The 21707-nt window shown below is 43.2% G+C and overlaps 1 protein-coding gene across 2 annotated transcripts in view; it reads left to right on the forward strand.

The window, feature by feature from the left end:
• The window catches only part of CACNA2D3 (calcium voltage-gated channel auxiliary subunit alpha2delta 3), a 788131-nt gene that overhangs the window by 342412 nt on the left and 424012 nt on the right, over window positions 1-21707 (forward strand). For both annotated transcript variants that reach the window (XM_073811245.1, XM_073811246.1), the window contains exons 6-8: window positions 11618-11749; window positions 17422-17482; window positions 17577-17727. In XM_073811245.1, coding sequence (XP_073667346.1) covers window positions 11618-11749; window positions 17422-17482; window positions 17577-17727 — 344 coding nt within the window. The remainder of the gene's footprint in view (window positions 1-11617; window positions 11750-17421; window positions 17483-17576; window positions 17728-21707) is intronic.

Genomic DNA, 21707 nt, shown 5'->3' on the forward strand with positions numbered 1-21707 from the left:
ATTAAACCTATACCTTTGATTTTTCACGAGCTTATGTGACAAGAGGAGGGGACCGTCAAATACCCATCCTTGCCACTCAGGATCTAGTGTGCATTAGCCGCTGAAGGTCCATAAACTCAATCATTGGGTCTCAATTAATTGGGCCCAACTGCTGTTGTTCAATAGGCCAAAAAAACAGTTGATATAAGCATTTGTGGGGTGAATGAGGTCTGGTGGAAAGATGGCTGGAACATCCTTGTTAATAATTCTTGGCCAACATTATTGGAAGCTGGTATTATTTCTAGTGGATATCATGCTTTTTGGGAGCAGTTTGAACTTCCCGTGGTACAGTTGGGCTGGGAGTGGGGAGAGCTTACGACCAGAGGATCTTCGCATGAAAATGAGCATCAAGAGCAAATTCCTGTAATGTTCTAGCCATGTGAGCCCAGCCCCCTGGTGCCATATCCATCAAAACACCTTGGCATGAAATTGGCTTCCTCTCCAGAGCTCCGTGAGGGCGTGGCTCTTCCCCGCAGCTTATTTGCAGAGAACATTGTCTGCTTCTTCGGGCATCTTTCTGCCCTTTCTCAGGCCTACTTCTGACTCCTGTTTACACGTTTCTAGCGGTGTCAAGCTAGAAATGCCCTTGGTTATGTGACCACAACTATATTTTCTTATTCTTGGGGCTGCATGCCGGCAGGAGTTTGTCAGTTTCAGAGCTGGAAGACATAGAGGATATATCATTTATATTTTACTAAAGAAAAACCACAGTTTTCTTTATACAAGGCATGTGTTCACATTTCACCTGCCATCCTACACCCTGGTGTAGATGCTGTTAAGGTTGAGATGTGAGTTACTTAGGCAGGAAACTGGGAAGAGGTAATGAGCACGGCAGCTTTGAGCCACTGGAGCTACATTTCCCCAGCCCCAGTCATTCATGGGCCACACTCATGTCTTCATCTGTTTCTGCTCAATGCCTGTTTGATTAATTGATGCTTTTCTTTAAACTGACTCACTCTTTATTTTCACCTAAATAAATTTAGCCTCATTCTGAGCAATAATCTGCGTACCCATGGGTTTGATGTGTTGCTTAAAATTACTCTAACATAATGAAGTACACAAAGGCTAAAGTCTTTAAAAGTTCCTTTGTGTTCTACCTGAAAGCACTTACCTAGGATGGCATGTGCGGTGTGTGTGTGTGTTTGTGTGTGTGTGTGTGTGTTTTGAGAAGGGAGTGAGGGCAGGGCATATGCCCCTTTCCATCCATGGTTCAAGAAATAAGAGATTATAATTTTATTATTCTATTTCAGTGGCTACTTGTAGCTCAGATATCTGGCAGCAGCATTCCGAATTTGGAAAAGGGTAGTTCTCTTCTGGGAATTTAAAAGTAAATTAAGGCATAAAAGACCTATTACTAGATCTGGTCATTCTGATCCCCAAACCCAGGCCATTCGCTAGACAATTGCCTTTCCTTACCCCACTGCACCCACTTACAAAGACCAAGGCTTCCAGCATCTCAAAGGATGACGAGATCCTGGTACAAAGAGGAGAACGTGTCTACACCTCCATCACCATGACCATACCCATCCTGCCACCACTGAGTGGCCTGTTAAATCGATGACAGTGTAGATGTGGGCAGGACTTGCACTGAAACGCAGATCAGAGGAGTTCTGTGGTCCTCCTCAAGGCTCAGCTCAGATCTTCCTTCTGCTGTGCCTCTTCTTCCAGCTAGGTCATATTTCCTTCTTCCTCACTCAGAACTCACCTTTCATCCATATCCACCCCATCTTTCCTACCCACAAGCCAATTTTTCAGGCTGGTACCCTGTGACATCTCTTAAAAGCAGTGCAGAATACTAATTCCCTTCCATGCCCCAACCCGGGCCTCTCTCAGAAGCCAGACTCAAGGCTGCATGTCGTCTCTCCATATAAATCTCAGAGCAAATGCAGGAGAGTCAGCTCTCAGCCTTTGGGTGTTAAAAACAAACAGCGGGGGGCTTCCCTGGTGGCGCAGTGGTTGAGAGTCTGCCTGCTGATGCAGGGGACATGGGTTCGTGCTCCGGTTGGGGAAGATCCCACATGCCGCGGAGCGGCTGGGCCCGTGAGCCATGGCTGCTAAGCCTGCGTGTCCGGAGCCTGTGCTCCGCAGCGGGAGAGGCCACAACAGTGAGAGGCCTGCGTACCGCAAAAAAAAAAAAAAAAAAAAAAAACCAAACAAACAGCGAAGTTACACTTAGCTCTGTTTCCCTTTTGAATGTCCACAATCCACTTATCTCCCTGTCTGTGGTTTCTGGGCCCGCTGCATGGTGATATGCTACCCTGTTTCCTCTGCAGCCCTCTGCTCCCTCAGCCTCCGATTCAGCTCCTTCCTTTGTCCAGCCGCAGTTCTGTGTCTTCATACCGGCAATATCCCTGACAGCTCCTTAATTGCTACACGCGTTTGTACAGTTCCCTAGCAATTATATTTCAGACCCTGTCAGGGTACCTGCTAGCCTTGGGGCTGTGTTTATATTAAATATCAATAAAAAGCTGATCGCATCAGTGCAGATGGCAGGCTCACAAAATCATATTTTGGTGGGAGCCACAAGATGGAAGGGAGGAATGCTTAAATTCCTTTCTCTCTTCTAAAAGTTTGGAATGAGAGGAGACTTTCTGAGTGAATATCAGGAATGGGTTCTTACCAAATAATGACAGCTATAGGTTCTGTACTCTAGCTGGGAGTTATCTTTTTGTGTGTGTGACTTGTCATAGCATCAGTTTTCTCCAGAATTGTTTCTTTGTGCGCTTCCCCCACGCCCCCCCCATGGAACACAGGACAAGCCTTCAAATACCCTAGGTAATTTTAAATGCTTATTGACTGAATGGGTACGTTTATTTGGCTTTACTTTGAGTGGGGTGTGTGTGTGTGTGTGTTTAGGACAGAGGCCCGGGACTAAGGGTCTCTGAGCCCCACCCCACCCTCTCCCCGTACCCCCTGCATCGCCACTTCTGAGGGACACTTTCACTTTAGGCGAAAGGACAGCCTGGCCCATCTCAGGCTGTGTAGCTTTTCCCCAACAGGACCTCGGTTCTCCCACCCTTCAGAAATAGTATGCGCCTTCCCAGGAGCTGTCAGTTTGACGGTGAATGAGGCATGTAGGGCAGTTGGCACCGTGTGAGCCCATAGCAGTGCCCAGAAAAAGTCTTGCTAAAGGTTTCCAACACCCAAATGTGTGGTCAAGGATTTTTTTTCTTATGGTTCCCACTCTTTCATGTTGCTTATGAATAACTTCTATCGATTAGGGACACACTGCAAGAACAGCTGGCTGGGATGTACATTCTGAGGACTGTTGCAACAGAAAAATTGGTGTCTGCAAATCTGTGACAATCCAACTGTTGGAGGACAAACTCTTGCCTGTTTCCATCAGTAGATTTTCCCATTTGTGTGCCATCTAAGAAGCATGCCAGCTCCCCTTGGGTGAACTCCCCTAGGATGCAGTACTCTGAAGCACTGTCCTCCAGGCTTCCTGCTGTCGAGGACGCCCTGCTTGGATGCTGGGACGATGCAGAAGAGAGCTTCTACCTCTGGAATAAATGCCTGCCTTCAGAGTGCAAAACTTGTTTGGTGAGATTGTCCTCTCTACACCAGTGGCTCCTCTCACTCTGCCACCCTAGTGCAGGCACCATCCTGTCCCCCTGGAAGGACAGTAGGAGCCTCTAAACAGTCCCTCCACCCTCACTCTCCTGCCTCTGCTTGGTTGCTCTCCAAATGGCAGGAGTGTGTACCTGCCCTCTCTTCAAACCCTCCAGGGGCCTCCATTGCTCCTGAGATTGCCAGCAGACTGCAGCCCAGGGTCTTCAAGATCCTGCTAAGTTCTCATCCTTGATCCCTCCCACCCAAGCTTTTTGTCCTCTGAATTCCAGGTATTTAAACTTGCAGTTGGCAATGCCAGGACCACTCTGCAGCTGCACCTCCGGCCCCACTTTTAATTCCTATTCATTCCTCAAATTCCAGCTTGATCAATAATGTGTTAGGAAGACCTTGCTTAAGAACATGTTCCCCAACATCGTGTTTTGCCCCTTCTGATACTAATCATAACTTAATTAATTCGATAGTTATTGGGTTTTCTGCCTTCCCCAATGGACTATACATGCCTTTGAGTTAAAGGCTTTGCCTGGTTTTCCCCATTGCTTTGTCACCAAATCCTAACACAGTGCCTGGCACACAGTAGTCATTCAGCAGGTATTTTCTGAATGAATGAATAAATGCATACTACATCGGGTACAGGGGCTAAATGCTTTGGAGAATGTTAGAAAATATGACATGATTTACACCCTTTAAATGGGTTGTACAATGGCAGTAGGAACAGCTACTATAAATGAGACAAGAAAAGAAAAGCCTCAATAAGATTATCCAGGGTGGGGATGTGGGTGTAAGTTGGGAATTGGAGGAGAAGCAAATTTGAAAATGGATCCTGGGCCAGACCAGATCGTCTTAGAGCATTGGGCAGTGAGATGTAGTCTCTGAGTGATGGGTTAGCAGAAACTACTGAAACTTCTGGGTCAGGGTGTATGATCTTGCCTTGGAATTCAGCACAGATTTGCAATCAGGATGCCAGGTTCCAGAGAGCCACAGCAAGGGTCTTGCAAGGCTGGTATTATTCTAGTACTTGTTGGTGGGAAAGGGGTGGCTGTGCTCACCCCATCTCTGAACCTGTCCAAGGTGAGTTTTATTCCCTTTCTAACCAGAGCAAAACCTCAGGGAGGAAGTAGGCTTTGATTCTTCAGCTCTTTGTTAGAGACCTCAAGGGAGACTCAGTTAATGGGACAAGATCACATATCAAATGAGGTGTTTTAAATTAGTGATACCAGCTTAACTACAGTTTATCAGATGCCACTTTAGAATCCAAAGCCCTATGAGATATGCTTATCTTCACTCTAGAGTGTCTTATCCAAGATTTTATGCCTTGTAAATGTCCCCTCTGCAAGCAGCCCCCAAATCCAGATGCTGATGGTGATGAAAGAGCTTCACTGTGGCTCTGCAGCAGAGACCCCAAGGGGGATGCATTAGGGGACCCTTGCAGATGGGCTCTACCTTATCTTTATCCACCACGTCCTCTTCAACTCACACACATGCCTGGAGCATTAAGTGTGAAGATGCTGTCAGGGTCCCCAAGAAAGCTTGATCCCAGCCCACTCCTCCAGACCACCCACTTCATTTATTTGTTGACAGCTGGGGGCAGACAGCCTGCTCTGAGCCACATGTTACCTTGACTGCACCTCCCATGCCACCTTTTTCCCCCCACCCCTTACTATCTGGTGAGTAGTAGAGTTTGAGGCCTCCATTCCAGTCTTCTTCCAACTAATAGCTTGGACACAACATGCAATTTAGCTAATCTCTACCTTGGGCAGGTGATGTACTGGGGCAATGGACTTCAATGCTCTGAGGATCAGTTTCCTCATCTGTAAAATGGGGCTAGGAAGAGTAGTTTGTAACTGTCCTGCATAGTCCGTGGCACATTATAAATGTGCCAGAAATGGCAATCTCTGCTGCTATCAGTATCATTATTATTTTGATTTCTATCACATAATTTTCTTTTTCTTAGTATCTCTGACAAAGACTTGGGAATGGTTTATTCCAGGGGGATAAGGAATGACAAGGAGGAAGAAATGCAAGTTTCTCCACAAAAATTTAAATATGTTAAGGGAGGAGGACTATTTAAAGTTGATATACTTAAGGCAAAAAATCCGAACAAACAAGTTCCATCATTGACGTAAAATCCCACTGGGGAATGAGCTCCTGAAGTCTAGCACATCGAGGCAATGGGCTGAGAGTCTAAGGTACCCTCTAGTTTTTGCCAAACTAGTAGCTGTGTTCCCCACTCACTTTTCTTCCTAGCTCCATCCAGAGTGGTTCAGCACTGGGCCATGAGTATTCCTCATCCCTCTCTTCCCAGGACTGCCAGAAAATGCCTCCAGATTTGGGAAAAGCAAGCTGCATTTAATATCTGGCACATCACTAAGTTTAGAGGAAGGGTAAATGTTTTGCTTATCTATTTTATAATTCAACACACATTAAGGGCTATTTTCCAATACATATTAAGTGTTTGATAATTAGCATCAAAAGTATTCATTATTTAATCTATGATCTATTTAGAATGAACGAGAGAGACGTCATTTGCTTGCTGAAATGGGAGACATCAAACCTCTCCAGCCATTCTCCTCTTGAATCTCGTCCAGCATGCGGGGCTGAGGAAAACTGCGTGGACTCAGTGCCCCCAGTAATCCCTGTGCTGGTGTAATTTTATATCCAGGAGACACACACCTTCAAAGACTTTAGGAAAGCCCAAGATCCTTCCTCCAGCTTGTTCAAGGCAGGAAATAAATGCCTTCTTTACAAGGGCCATACTTCAAAACCCAGTTGAACATGAATTCAGTCCCTTCCCTTCAAACAATTGCTTTTGGGTAACAGTAGTTTGTAATTCAATATTAGCCTATAATTGTTCATGTATGCTCAGATCCTCTAGAAATGGACCCGTATTTTGTGCTGGAAAATGGCAAGTTTAAATTAATACAGTGCTGCTAATTCACTGGAGAATAAATGATATTGAGAAAAAAGATGAAGGGAGTATCAGGTAACTTTGAGGTCTGGAGAGGAAACTCAAATACTAAGGCATCCATAAAGATCCTGATTGTTTGAAGGGTGTGTCCTGTAAAAAGGAAGTAGGCTATGCTGGCTATAGGTTTCAGAAGAAAAGAAATTTGATTTTTGAACCATGAATAAAAGCATGATGGGCCTTGGCACTGGTGGAGCACAGATTACGTCTGTTAGAAAATGTATACTTGGCAGGAAACTTTGCTGATCTGCTAAAATCCTCACCATGGCCTGCCCACCTCTCCAGCCCCATCCTGTAACTCTCTCCTTTGCTCACAAGGCTCTAGTAATACTTGTGGCTTTGTTGTTTTGTTCCCTAAGACATGGGTTTCTTCCCAGCTCCAGACTTCAGAACTTGCTGTTCTCTTTGCCTAGAAAGTTTTTGCTGGCCAAGGGGGTTTTGAGCTGATGCCTTCTTTGCATTCAGGGCTCTCCTCAAAGAGGTCATTTTTGACCGCCCAATTTGAGTAACTCCACTTTCCCCAACTAATCACACAGGGTAACTCTCAAGCCTACCATCCCTTTTACTTGTCTTCATCACACCCATTTCTATTTGGAATTCTCATTTCTTTTTCCTTGTCTCCCCTCGTCAGACTGAAATGTCAGCTTCATGATCTATCTGGTTCAGTGCTGAATGCCTGAGATAGTAGGTGCTCAATAAATATTAATCAAATGAACAAATGGAAGAATCATCGAGAGTGCCTGACCCTGATAATTTGAGGAAGGGAGGAAGACACATAGGTAGAGCCTTACCTGGATGTTCCTACGACAGCTGGACTGCCCTGGGTGGGGCGTTGGGGACTCACCATAGAGCTGCAACTGGTGATGTACCCTCCTGGTGGAGCCCTCCTGCTGCTGGGCACCTATGTGCCTTGTACCACCAGTTTTCGAGGGAGGGCTGCTCTCATTTGCCTTCCACAGATGGAGACATTGGGACACAGGGGAGTTAAGTCACAAGTCCAAAGCCATTAGCTAACAAGTGTAGAGTGAGGTCTCAAACCTGGGATTCCAGCTCCAGAGCCCAAGTTCCAGACTGGTGACTGCAATGTTGGGGTGCTGCCCAGAGGCACGCTGCAGAGAACAGGGAGGAAAGTTGGGAGTCTTCTTGGAACCTTATTTATTTGCTAAGACACGAAGCAAATAATGGCCAGTATGTATGGAGTGTTTTGTATGTGCCAGTTGCTGTGCTAAGTGTTCTACATACATTAATTTGCTTGAGGCTCATCATCTTAGATAGGTCACAGGAGGATGGAACTCGGGACTGAAATGCGATGGTTACTCATTCACAGAAATAGAACTAAAAGGAAATGTGTGTGCATGTGTGTAAGGGGGAGTGTGCAGAGAGAACGTTAGCCGTCTGCAACATCAGGTGACCCCTATGCAGCAAAGTGCAAGCTTCAGAGGAAAGCACAGATGAGAGCAGTTATTGGATGGAAATAAAAAAGGAAGCTACAAATGTGATTTTTTGATGGATTGTATGATGTATTATAAAAACAGAGCAGGGATGTGTGAGTGCTTTTCAGATACAAATTGAAAATTGATCAGAAAGGTGGTATGGGACACTCTTACTCTCTAAACTTCTGCTAGTAGTCTGTTTTACTAAAAGCTGAACGTCTGATAATTTTTGACTGGCATTGGAGGTAATTTAATCTCTCAGAAGGTAGAGGAAACAGGAGGAAGAATTGCTATTCCTGGACTTGATATTGACCAATATGAATCATAAGTTGATGCAGAATGGACAGGAACATTGGGAAAATAACCATGTTATGTGGAGTTCACTTTATTGAGCAGAGAGGCTGGGCATTGACACAACACTAAACATTAGGGGAAATGATTTTAGTCCAGTTTGTTGCACTACAGGTAGGACCAATTGAAAGAGGTCAGGAAGAATTGTAAGCTCATAAAATTACAATGCAGACGTGAAAATCTGAATTGTTCCCATAAAGAAGAAAAGGGAGAAGGCCTTTAAACATCCTTCAGCAGGAAAAAGGCCTGCATCTATTAAACTCAGATTTTAAAAATAGTACATTAACAACCATAGAATATGGGTATATTGTATAGGATAATTAAGAGAGTATGAGTACATGTAATGGGTTGAATAGTGGCCTCTAAAGGATATGTCCAAGTCCTAACCTCCAGTACATCCTTCAAATGTGACCTTATTTAGAAATCGAGTCTTTGCAGATGTAATTAAGCTAAAGATTTTGAGATGAGCTCATGTTGAATTTAGGGTGGACCCCAAATCCAGTGACTGGTTTTCTTAAAGAAAAAAGAGAGGGAGACTTGACACAGAGACCCACAGAGGCCAAGTGAAGATGGAGGCAGAAATCGGAATGATGTGTTTATAAGACAAGAAACGTCAAGGGTTGCTGGCGACCACCGGAAGCTAGGAGAGAGGCATGGAACAGATTCTCCCTCAGAGCCTCCAGAAGGAACCAATCTTGCTAACACCTTGATTTTGAACTTTTGGCCTCTAGAATACATTTCTGTTATTTTAAGCCCCCACCCCCACCCCAATTTGTGGTAATTTCTTACAGCAGCCACGTGAAGCTAATACAGTCCGTTAAACCCCTTAGATTATTTTAACTAGACCATATTTTTTAGTGATTCTACTTCCCTTATTCATCATACCCTGGGAAAACCAAAGCCTTCTGTTCTTAAAGAGACATAATTTCAGAGCGAGATGTGGTATCCAAATGAAGTGGATGAAATGATCCTCAGGCACTACAGTTCTTTTTCAATTTCTGAAGGTGCTCACAGTTCGCAGAGGGAGGAACAATCTTAGGTTAGTAGGGCCATCTGGAGATACTACCCCCAGAGAAATCATGCTCAAGAAAAAAGAATTGTCTAACTGGAAACTGGTGAACTCCTTAACATGTTGAGACAGGGAGCCCGTGAAATGGAATTTTCGCTTCTAATTGTGGAAGGTTTTTATAATTGAAGTTATTGATGGAAGAGGCAAGAACCGTGGATTTTTCACTGTCATTATTGTATTTGCACCTTCGTGGATTAATTTAAGTGGCTTCCGTAGCAAGGAGTGAGTCACAGTAATTATTGTAAAGCCTGGACAGGAACAATAAAGAACTCCATTTTCCAGGATGGTGAGGATAGTCTTAACTCAAAATTACTTTACAGGAAAGAGTTGACTTGATCATTTTCACTCTCCCAGTCTATGATGTGGTTTATTATAGTTTACAAGAGTTAGAGCATTTGCCCTTGAGATGAGAGTTAGAATCCCGCTTGCCTGTTGCATCCGTGTAAGTGGTCTGAAAGAATGAGACAGGCTGGAGGTAAGACAGTAAGACAAGGCGCCATGTCTGTCCACTGGGTCAGGCGTCATATCGCGGCTCTGTCTCATCCTCCACATCTTGTGGGCAGCCAGCTGGCAAAGGGCACGCAGCGAGGAGGAGTGGCTAGCACAGTGCCAACAGTGAGTTTCCTTGCAGTGTACCTAATTTACATAAGCATTTCTAGAGTTACTTTTTTCGTTGGCTTGCTGTGCAACGTATGGGCTAGACTGAGGGAATCTGTCCCCATACCCACTGTCTGTGTAGTATGGAGGGATCTTTGGAATGAGGACGCCACAGTGGGGTTACTGTGATTCACAGTTCCACAGGGAATTCTGGTGAGGGTGCTGGACTCCAGGGGATTGGACTAAGCTCCCTTGATGACTTTGTGAATGCCTATGGCCATTAGTCCCTTTCTGCCAATGTGTTTTACCTTCCAAACAGGCCAAATTATTGGGTATTATTATCCCCATTTTACAAATAAGGAAATCACAGATAAGAGGCTTTGCCATTTGCTAGTTGGGTGTTTTAGGAAAGAACCTGACCTCCTGGTTCTCCGTTTCCACTTGTATAGCATGGAGAACAACAGTGGACCTGCTGTGGAGGGCTGTGGTGGGGGTGACAGGAGTGAAGATGAGCACAGTGCCTGCCTTGCAGGAAGGACTCAACAAAGGTTTCTCCTCCTCCTCCTCTTCCTAACTATTAACATGCTCATCCTATTGTCATCCTTACCCTCATCATACTGGGACTGGACAATTATCTATACTCTTGCAACAAAATTTTGCTGAGTGTTGCATTATTTTGAAACAGGATCTTCCAAGGTTAAAAAAAAGTGGACAGTTAAAGAGTATCCTCAGTGATCCACCATGCTTTGATCAGTATGCAAGAAGTATATATTTTCTGTCTTTGTCTTCACTCTTAATTCTCATCTGTGGACAAAAGACAAGGGGTTATCTTTGGGCTCCCAAGGGTGAGGAAAAGACATTTGCTCATGGGATGACAGGGCAGAAGAGTAGATAGTTGTCTGGAATTGGAGAACAGCCTTTTATTCATCAGTCCATCCATCCATCCATTCATCCATTCATCTCTTTATCCATCCATACATTTTTGGAGTTTCTGCCACGTGCTGGTCAAAGGTGTGCAGCAGGAGATCAAAGCAAGATTGTTCCTGCCCTTATGGAGCTCATAATCTGCTGAACAAAAGAGGTAGAGAGATTTAGTTATGTAATTCCAATTTACTTATTTATTTATTTTTAAAGCAGACTTTTAAGTTAGAGGTGGAGAGAATTGGAACAGGGCTGCGTTGGCTGAGGTGACTGCAGTGACAGAAAACACATTTTTCCTGTTTTCAATGCTGAGTTCTGACTCAGGAGCCGAAAAGTGGAACAGAATGCTAAGAAAGTCTCTCTTTGCTTTCTCTGAACTATTTGCTCAGCCAGATTGAAAGTAACCCAAAAAGGGATGTGCCTTTCAAGTAAGGAGTCATCAGTAGAGTCTCCTGGGTGGCTTAGAGGGCTCAGGCAGGATGGGGAAACTCTAATGTACATAAAGCTGGAATTCCCAGGAGCTAAACATTTCGGGAGCTATAACTTTCTTCACAGCTTCCTGCAGGATGGGCCCCATGGTGATATCTGCCAGCTACGTGGGATGCCAGCTGGGGTTCTGTTTCACTTTGGTTTGTAACATTCCTCTTCTCTCTCCCCGCCTTTTTTCCCCAGATCCAGCAATTGTCAATGGGGTTTATTGGTCCGAGTCCCTAAACAAAGTTTTTGTAGATAACTTTGATCGTGACCCGAGTCTCATATGGCAGTACTTTGGAAGTGCAAAGGGCTTTTTTAGGCAGTATCCAGGTGAGTATCCCTGCATTGAGAATTATGATTCAAGTTACTGATCCTGTGATATTTTCCTTTAGGGTCAAGGGTTAACAATTTTTTCCCTTCCCTTAGAAGAAAATGAAAGATTAAGTTCAAATCTATTAAATCTCTTGTGAGGGTACAGGACAGGAATGCAGTGTGGCATCTGCATACATGTGCACACCCACATTTGGATCTACGTGTGGTTTCAGCATCTTCCTCAATAGAGTTATTCATAGAGCTGCCACCTAAAGTGAGGTATTGGAGTGTGAAACGTATCATATTTCATCTTTCTGGACAAGAGATTGCTTTTATTACTATTACTACTATTACTATTATTGTTGTTATTATTACCAGGGAAAGGAGTAGTCCATAATGGGCTGAGTTAAATTCTGACTGAAAAATGTAAGAAATGGAAACATTTGAGCTTAGGTTTCCCTACTCTAAAGCTGACTGCTCCTGAAAGGAGAGGTTGAAATGGCCAAAGCACTACTGACGTCAGTGCCACCAAGAGCACCCTCAAATGAATATGTTTGTCAGAGTTTGTCCATCGTGACTTTGGAACAAGTGTTCCTTCTAGGGTCTTCCCAGGCCTCTGCTTTGCAACAGGAATTTAATTCTGGCTTGGTTTGAATTGTAATTAAAAAAGGAAGTTTTAATTTTGCTTACAAGTTGTGAAAACAGGACTCGAGGCTGCAATTGTGCCAACATCACAGCTGTAGAAATTAACAAGCTCAACCTAAAAGAAGGAAAAAAACGCCCTGCATAATCTTGGAGCAATTAAGTGGAGTCTTTTATGTTTTCATTAAGTAAGCCTAGGCACCTGATGTCTTCCCACTTTGAGGCACAGAGACTGCCGGCCTCTGTCTTCAGGAGTTGTTTGCCCTGCACTTAGCATCTGTCCCCTGAGACTTGCCTGCCGAGTGCCTGCTTTGCCAGATTTTTCAACATTTCCCGAGAGCTGTGTTCAGCAGGGCATGCATGGTTCCTCCTGGAGCTCACAGAAATTTAAACAATAAGCATTCTATTAAAGATAACATTATAATAAACAGTGGTCTATTAAAGTTCTAGTGTCACCAAATTGCAGTCTGCTTTGATACACTCAACGGAGAGTAAATTTAATGCAGATGTTGTGAAAATAGAGCATGGTGGGGGGCTGATCCATCAGGGAAGCCACAAGGACATCTTACCACGTGGCATTTGGATGAAGGTGGAGCAAATAAGAAGAAACCACAGATCATCTGTTGTCTCCACCAGCAGGAAGTCTTCAAACTAAATTGAAAGTTTCAAATTTAAAATCTGATAATAGAGATGTATTAGTCATCTCGGGCTGCCATAACAAAACACCACAGACTCGGTGGTTTAAACAACAGACATTTATTTCTCATTGTTCTAGAGGCTGGGAAGACCAAGATCAAGGTGCTGGCAGATATGGTTCTTGGTGAGACCCCTCTTTCTGGCTTGCAGACGGCTGCCTTCTTCCTGTGTCCTCACATGGGAGAGAAAGGAAGCTCTGGTGTTTCTTACTCTTCCTGGAAGGGCACTAATCCCATCATGGGGGTTCTACTCTCATGACCTCATCTAAACCTAATTGCCTCGCAAAGAAAATTACCTCTCAATACCAGAACATAGGGTTCTTCAACCTATGAATGTTGGTGGGACACAAACATTCAGTCCATAACAAAAGAAAATCCTCATAAAGGGTTTCTCTAATTGGAGAGATTAATTTATGTACAAGATTTTTATCAGTCAGAATCAGAATAGTTGACTCAGAAATGCTTACAGTTCTTTTTTGATATTGGTGGCAGAATTTTGACTTTGTAAAATTTCTGCATATTTTCTTTGTGAATAAAGACATAGGTCACAGTCCTCCAAAGGGCTTCACTGCCCTGATACGTGTCAGTGCTCACTCAGTGCTTGGTTCTGAACAGAGTACACCTCTTGTTTCTTGGACATAAAATGATTGTTAGATGAGGGATCCATGGGCTTTTTTTGCTAGGATTTTTTTTTTTTCTTTTTAGGATGCTTCTTTTCATGTTTAGAGTGGTACAATAGTATGAATCAGTGCTAAGTGTAAATGTCATAAGCAGAAGGGAAGTTCCTTCATTCTTACATAAGTGTGTCCTGAGTTCTTGCTTTGTTCCAAGCCCTGTGTGGGGCCCTGAGGATAAAATGGTGAGCTAAGCGGAAAAGGTCACTGCCCTCGCGAAGCTCCCTCTTGTGGGGAAGTGCATTCGTTAGAGATTTTGGTTGCCAGTGGCAGAGACCCAGTTCCAGCCAGCGCCAGCAGGGAACACATTCATTGAATCACCTGACTTTCAGATGATGCTGAGTTAGGCTCTGCTCTGTTGGCCCTACTCTTCATTTTCATGTGCCAAGAAGATTATGAAGACATATGTTGCCTTAGATGAAATTAATTTCCCTCCAATATTAGTTTATAATGCCTTTGGGAGAGAAACAATAGTATATAGGAATATTGTACAATATTTTACATCTAATCAGATTTGAGCATTTGAGTCTGCAGTAGAGATTTTGACATTATTTTCAGTTTCACCTGTGGATATGCTGAATGTTCTAGGGACCTTGTCTTGTGAAAGCTGAGGAAGGCAGGCCGAGGAAGGCAGGGCAGGCATCACTGATGCTGGTCCTGAAGTCTGGAGTGCCGCCGAGAGAAGGCTGAATGGCAGTGAAAGCTGCTGCTGAACTGCACTGTTCCTTTTATCTTGAGAGTCATGCCCCAGCCAGCCTGGAGGAATCCCATGAGGCATTTGACACTTCCAGAAATGATATGGCTCCTGAGGGTACTCCTTGGTTAAGTGACAGTTCCTTGGATCTCAGAGATTTAAGATGAACCAACTATTATTTCTCTGGGATTTGATTACTTGAACATTTTCAAAATATCTGTGTGTACAAAAAAGTATATACTAAAATGCTGAAATGTCCTAGGAGAGACAGTACCATCTGGGACAGGGTTTCCTGAAGGTTGTCTCCTAAATCATTTTGTTGTGAGATTCTTGGGAAAGGAAGGGCTCAATGGTCAGATTAGTTTGGTAAATGCTGCCTCTTGCTGCCCCAGCAGCAGAGGTTCAAGATGAACATAAGCAGATTAAAGGCCCTCAGATGTTCCTCCCATGGCATGGAAACCAGTTTTACTTTTATACACTTAACTGACACTAAGATACAGTAAATTCTCATGGAACCTCCTTATACTGCCTGTGTAAGGAAGAGAATGGTGGCATGGGATTTGGGAGATCAAGTCCCAGTCCTAACTAGAAATCTCAGGAAAATCTGTTGAACTTTGAGAGCCTTGGAGTCCCTGCTATGAAATGAAGATTTGGGCCCAAAGGTTAGGTGTGGGTGAGATGATCCTCCAGGGCCCATACAACCCTGTCTTTGAGTCAAAGTGTGACCTTTATTGTTAGATCCAGGGCAGCTGTGCCTAGAACTGTGTTGAGGTACTGTCTTCATCCTCTTAGTATGTACCTCCTGTCCTGACCAGGAAGGGCGTGAGCCTCCTGGTTCCTGCTGTCACCCAGGCTCTTTCTTTGCTATAGACATCCTCTCTGCACAGCCACACCAGCCTTCCTTCAGCTCCTTGAACTTGACATGCTCTTCTCATACCTTGGCAAACATGGTTCTCTGTGCCCAGGGGTAATCCTCTTTACCCTGTGGCCACCCCTCACTTTTGTTTTACAAGTCCTACGCTTCTTACATGTAGTGGGTTAAATAGCGTCCCTCCAAATTCATGTCCACCTGGAGCCTCAGATGTGAACTTTCATGGAAATAGATCTAATATAGCTGGGATGTGATCATACTGGATTAGGATTAAATCCAATGTAACTGGTGTCCTTATGAGAAGGGAGGACATACAGACACAGAGGGAAGACAGCCACGTGAAGATGGAGTAAGAAATTGGAAAGATGAGCTACAAGTCAAGGAACACCAAGCATTGCTGGGAGCCACCAGAAGCTAAGAAGAGGCAAGGAAGGATTCTTTCCCTAGAGCCTTTTTGAAAAGCACCAAGTTTCAGCAGTGCATGGGTGGAGTTACAAGCCCATTTGCAGGGAAAGGACCTCAATCCAAAAGGAGAGCATTGAGTGTCATTAATTCCTTCTTCCTAGGCCCTGGCCTAAATGCTAGGACAGTAAAACAGAATTGCATGTTTTCTCCCCCAGTGGAGCACATGGTGATAAGGCTGTGATGGAGGAAGGGTGGCAGAGTACGGGTGAGGTGGAGGATGATCAGATATGGTTGTGGTCTAAAAACACTGGCCACAATTCAACTCAAAGAATGTCCACTGAATGTCTACCATGCATCAACACATTAAAAAAAACTCTCTTTATTTGGACTCAAACCAGTTCTTTGTGGAATTACACATTGGAACATTACCTAGCCTCACTATATATATAATTTCATTATGTGTGAAGACTGTCATCCTAGCTGTACTTGGCTTTATACAAATGTAGTATGTCAGATGTTTTTAAAATAAATTGCATTCTTCTCCTTTAGTGTACAATATATTATGTCACTTTTATTTTATCTTCATTACCTAATAACCTTCAATTGGCAATGGCTTCTCATACTTCTGTTTTCCAATTTGTTACAGAGAACTTTTAAATTAGGTCCATTTGCACGTGGGAAATGTAGGTACAAGGAGGACAAAACAAAATGACTCTTTGGTTTACAAGCTGCCATCTCATGATTATCTCTGGAATAATTTAGTGATGTTATCTTAAGCAAGTGCCTATTATTGGCCCAGTGTGGTCCAGAAAACTGACCCTTATTAATTGGAAAGGAGAATCTCAATGCTACAAAGTCAGGATTTTCTGCTGTGAAAATAGTTTTTCTGTTTTATTTTCTTAACTCCAAAATCTGTGTTTCTAATCCTCCATCCCTGAGCAGTACTGATGGTTGAAAACAATGATTTTCTATCTTATTTTTAGGCAGCAAACCCTTTTCTTTTTAAATGAAAGTTTATTCATAAAGATTAAGTTGTAAATAGAGCATGTGAACCTTGGACATATCCTGACCAGTCTGCAAGCCATGAGACTAAGGATGTTGGATCCCATTTTACGTAAGGAGAAAAACCCCCAGGCTTCAAAGACTGAAATTGAAATTTTATTATGCAGTATAGTTAGGGCCATTTTATTTCATTTCAGTGTAGAAGGCCAAGACAAAACAGAACTGAGAAGAGAACAGACTTGTGTATATTCTGAGATGGAAACATTGAATGCTTTCTACCCCCCGTGCCCTAGACATATACCTATCTGGGTCCAGGGACGGGGCCTGACCCTGCCCAGAGATCCATGAATGATGCAGCCAGGTCCAGCAACTTGAAGGACAGTGAGAAATGACCTTGGCTAACTTTATCATTAGCCATGGGAAGGGGCTGGAGTCATGTCCTTTCTTGATGGACAGTGGGTTACTAAAGATGTCACCACTCTCTAGCAGATCTTGGAGTGCCTGAGCTAAGGCCGTGTTTGCTATGGCGTTCCAGCCCTAAAGCACCTTCCCAGAGTTGATGATGGAACATGTGATGAGCTCCAGGGTCGGTGTTTGCATGTGATTTTTCACCCTGTTCATTCAATCAGCAAAGCAGAGCAGCCTTGAAATGCTGTGAATAAATATTTGAAGTTTCTGGGTTTCTTATAACTCCATTTTTCTTCTAGGGATTAAATGGGAACCAGATGAGAATGGAGTCATTGCCTTTGACTGCAGGAACCGAAAATGGTAGGAAACGGTCAAACCTCTTAGTTATTTTTTAAAAGAGGAAACTTGCGTAGAGATTCAGGATTCATTTTTACTTAATTTTCCTCTGATCTAGGTACATCCAGGCAGCGACTTCTCCGAAAGACGTGGTCATTTTAGTGGATGTCAGTGGCAGCATGAAAGGGCTCCGTCTGACGATCGCAAAGCAAACAGTCTCATCTATTTTGGATACGCTGGGGGATGACGACTTCTTCAACATAATTGCCGTAATTGCAGCTGTTTTGTACTTTCTTTGCACTTTGAGTTCATGTGATCTTTTATCAGCAAGCAGTTAACATTCTTATTGCTTTTGTATACATAGCATTAGATGCCCTAGGATGAGGTCTCATTAGTCCCACGTGAGTTCACTGAATCGTGGTACTGGAGGGATTTCAGTCACTGGGAAAGCAGTTGAGCACATTTTTTCTCACCTAGCTCTCAGGCACTATTATCTGGAAGAGTAGCACCAGATTTAGTTTTCCTGGAGAACCAACCCTTTCAGAACCTTGGGGAATTAGACCTAGCGAGATTTCCCTTAAACTACTAGATTTTCTCATGTGGAAATTAATTTTAAGCTAGGTTAGTCTGATGACAATGATAGTAATAGTAATCATGATGGTAAGACAACAAAAATGTAGAGAGCAGTTTAAGGCTCATAGGGTACTTTATCTCAGCTTCAGAAACAAAAGTGGCATTTATTAAGTGCCTACTGTGTGCCATTTGCCTAATCTTCATATTGGTATTATCTTCGTTCCTCACAGCAGCCCTAGCGTGTAGGGGGTGGTTTTGGCATTTTCTCAAGTGAGGTTGCAGGGATTGAGAGTGTCAGTAACTTGCGGAGGTCACAGAGCTGGGAAGTGGGAGATTCGGGAACCAAGCCCGGGCATGAACACACTGCCTGGGCAGGAGCACTAATTCAGGAGTCCATCTCCAGTTCTTTATCCTCTTCTCCCCCGTTCTCTGGTATAAGTCTCATCATGTTCCTTATTTCCCTCCCACTCTTTTCCAAAGATGATAGCCACAATGAGCCTGGTTGTTTTCCTTGAATACGTAGCTGGGTGCTTCTGTGTGCTGGTCACCTGTGCTTTTCCACATCCCCTCTCTCTGGGACATGGAGTGGCTGCAGCAGGCAGTGGAGGCGGTGTGGTGAGAAGACAGAGCTTGGCTTCAGGGATGGGACTTAGTTTTGAATGCTAATTTGGCCACATACAGTGCCGCGTCTTGGGATGAACCACTTGAGTCTGCCTCTGCCTGCAGCTGTGATGCAGGTGCAGTCACATCACTCCCAGGGTCCCTGCCAGGACAACCAAAGCTGGTACACAGGAGGCCAGTGTTAGGGTATGAAAGAAGGGCTGCTATTTGAAGAATGAGTGGCATGGACATGCTCCAAGAATGCTGTTCCTGTGTCTGCATGGCTTCTCCGGGCCCCTGAGCAGAGTGTGTCATCATGGAACCCTATTTCTGGGCAGCCTTCTGCATGGGCATAACATCCACTTTTTTTTTTTATTTTTATTTTTTTATAACATCCACTTTTATTCACTGGGCAGAGGGCATGGGTATTGAAGTGACACTGGGCTTGCAGAGGGGATTGCTTGATTAGTGTCCTGCCAGCTTCTGATGAGACTTGGAGCAAGAAGGCACAACAGCAGGGCACCATGATTTAATAGCTTCAGATTTTAAAAAGCCCTAAAGAAGAAAAGGAAGAGAATAATAAATTCCATGGGAACAGAGGTTGGTCTTGTTTATTCAGTGTACTATCCCCAGTGCCTAGGACAGTACCTGGCAAATAGTAATTTAAATCCTTGTTGAATGAATTATACCAGCAGCTGCTTTCCATGGAGCATCACTGCCAAGTGTCCCAGTGTAGATGATCTCATTGGATATTCACCCGAGCTCTGTACCGCATAGCCTGGAGATAGAGGCACCAGGAGGTAGCAGCTACTGCCTTTAGGTCACACACTCAGAAAAAGTGGCACAGTGAGGACTCAGAAACTGTCCAGGTTCCCCTTGTCCTGTTTCCTGAGCAGAAGTGAAGAAAATATAGTTGAACCACTCAACCATCTTACTGTAAAACTGTATGGCCTCAGGCATAGCTCTTTGAAGGAGATTTTTCAGACAGAACTTTGGGTTTCCAAATCAAGAAAAGTTACTTTAGTTACCAGGCTCATTGTGAATATGCAAACGTGGGCTGATCCTCACACATCCTGAAGCATTTACAGTTAAGAAGCAGCTAATTTGGGACTATCTTTCTTTTTAATCTTTAATTACTCATTACAGAAGTATCAGAAATTTGCATAATAAGAGCTAGCTAATTACATTGTGAATCCTTTATCAGTCAGGATTTATTGTTCTGTTAACAAAACCAATCGATTGAAATAATCTCTGTAAATTCATTAAGATATACAAACAGTGTCAACTCAATAATGAAGAGAGGGTGATTAAGATAATTAAAAGTAGACATGCCAGTTATTATAGAACAGCTAAGGAAAAAAAAATTCTTTTTTACCCCAAATTGGCCCCTTATATAAAGAAACCCATTAGAGGGCCCATTAACCCTCACTGTACATCTGTTTGTTAGTTTTCAACATAAATGATCAGCTTCAAGACTATTTACATAATTATTTCGACAACTAGAAAGATACTCTGAACTTTTTCATTTGAAGCCTCTATAGTAAAATCATGAACTCTTTTCCCTTAATGGGATCAAATATGTTTGAATTTATATTAAAAGCCTGAGGTCATAAAAGGAACCACTAATTAGCAGTAACTCTAATGTATTGATTGCTTTTAATATAGGCAACATATGTAAAAATTTTAAACAACTCAGAAATGTTCCCATTCCCTTTCCATTTGGCACATATTCTTCCAAATTTTTCTGTATATATATGAACACATATTTTTCCCACAAAAATAGAATCCTATTTTACAGAATATTCAGCAACTTGCTTCTATACTTGTATTGTATCAAGTGTACCTGAAGAACAGAGCATTCCATCCTCTATAGTTGGCATTAATTTTTTAACCAGTCCCCCTTTGCTGGACACTATGCTGTTACTAATCTCTTTTCTACTCAAGAGTGCTGCAGTGAATGGACTCATACATATATTTTTGCAGGATTGGGTGTGCTTCTGTTGAATAAACTCTAGAAGTGAAATTGTTGCACCAAAGGAGGGTCTGCACAGAGTTAGGTATTATCAGAATGTCCACTAAGCAGGTTATAATGTTTGCATACTTAGAAACTGTATTAGTCAGCTCCATCTGCCATAACTAAATACCACAGACTGGGTGGCTTAAGCAACAGAAATTTATTTTATCCCAGTTCTAGAGGCTGGAAAGTCCAAAGTCAAGGTCTGGCAGGACTTGGTTTCTGGTGAGAATTCTCTTCGTTGCTTGCACGTAGCCACATTCTTGCTGTCTGCTCACGTGACCTTTTCTCCCTGTGCTTATGCGGAAAGAAAGAGAAAGAGGGCAAGCTCTCTCACATCTTCTCTTATCAGGGTACAATCCCATCACAAGAGCCCTACTTTCATGACCTCATCTAACCGTAATTACCTCCCAAAGGCCCCATCTCCAAATACCACCACACTGGGGGTTAAGGGCTTCAACATATGAATTAAGGGGAGGACACAAGCATTCAATCCATAACAACAATATTTTGAGGGTCCTAAATAGTAGATTTGTAATTGACAAGTCTTCATTTGCATTCCCTTGAATTGTCTCTTCCAACCCTAAGTGTGGTTCACCAGTTTTGCCTTGCCAAATTGTGGTGGTGGCTTTTTCCTCCATCTCCTTTTCCTATTTCTACAGTGGCAAAATTGCTCTAGTAATATGATGTACATGTTTCCTCCATCTGTCTAAAATGGTCACTTGCCCCAATCTAGAGGGAGACCCCACTGCAGGCTCTTGTAAGTACAGGGGGTTGGGATGTTTGAAACTCCATTCAGAATGCCCTGCAAATCTGTTTGAATGCATTGTTCTAGTTGGCTGGATTCCATTTACGGGAGAGGACATTATCATTTCACCCTTCATTACACTGTCAGTTTTCTCTTGCTTGCTGGGTAGATGTTTGAGGAGACATTTCAGTGTTTTAGAGAGAAAGTAAAAAATACAATCTTTATTTTTAATGTTGGAAGCTCTTGTACATTGTAGGTTTTTCGTTTGTACAAATCTAATTCATCATTGCCATTTGATTTTCAGTGCCATAATG

Source organism: Tursiops truncatus, chromosome 10 (genome assembly GCF_011762595.2).
Source record: "Tursiops truncatus isolate mTurTru1 chromosome 10, mTurTru1.mat.Y, whole genome shotgun sequence".
NCBI classification, from domain to species: domain Eukaryota; kingdom Metazoa; phylum Chordata; class Mammalia; order Artiodactyla; family Delphinidae; genus Tursiops; species Tursiops truncatus.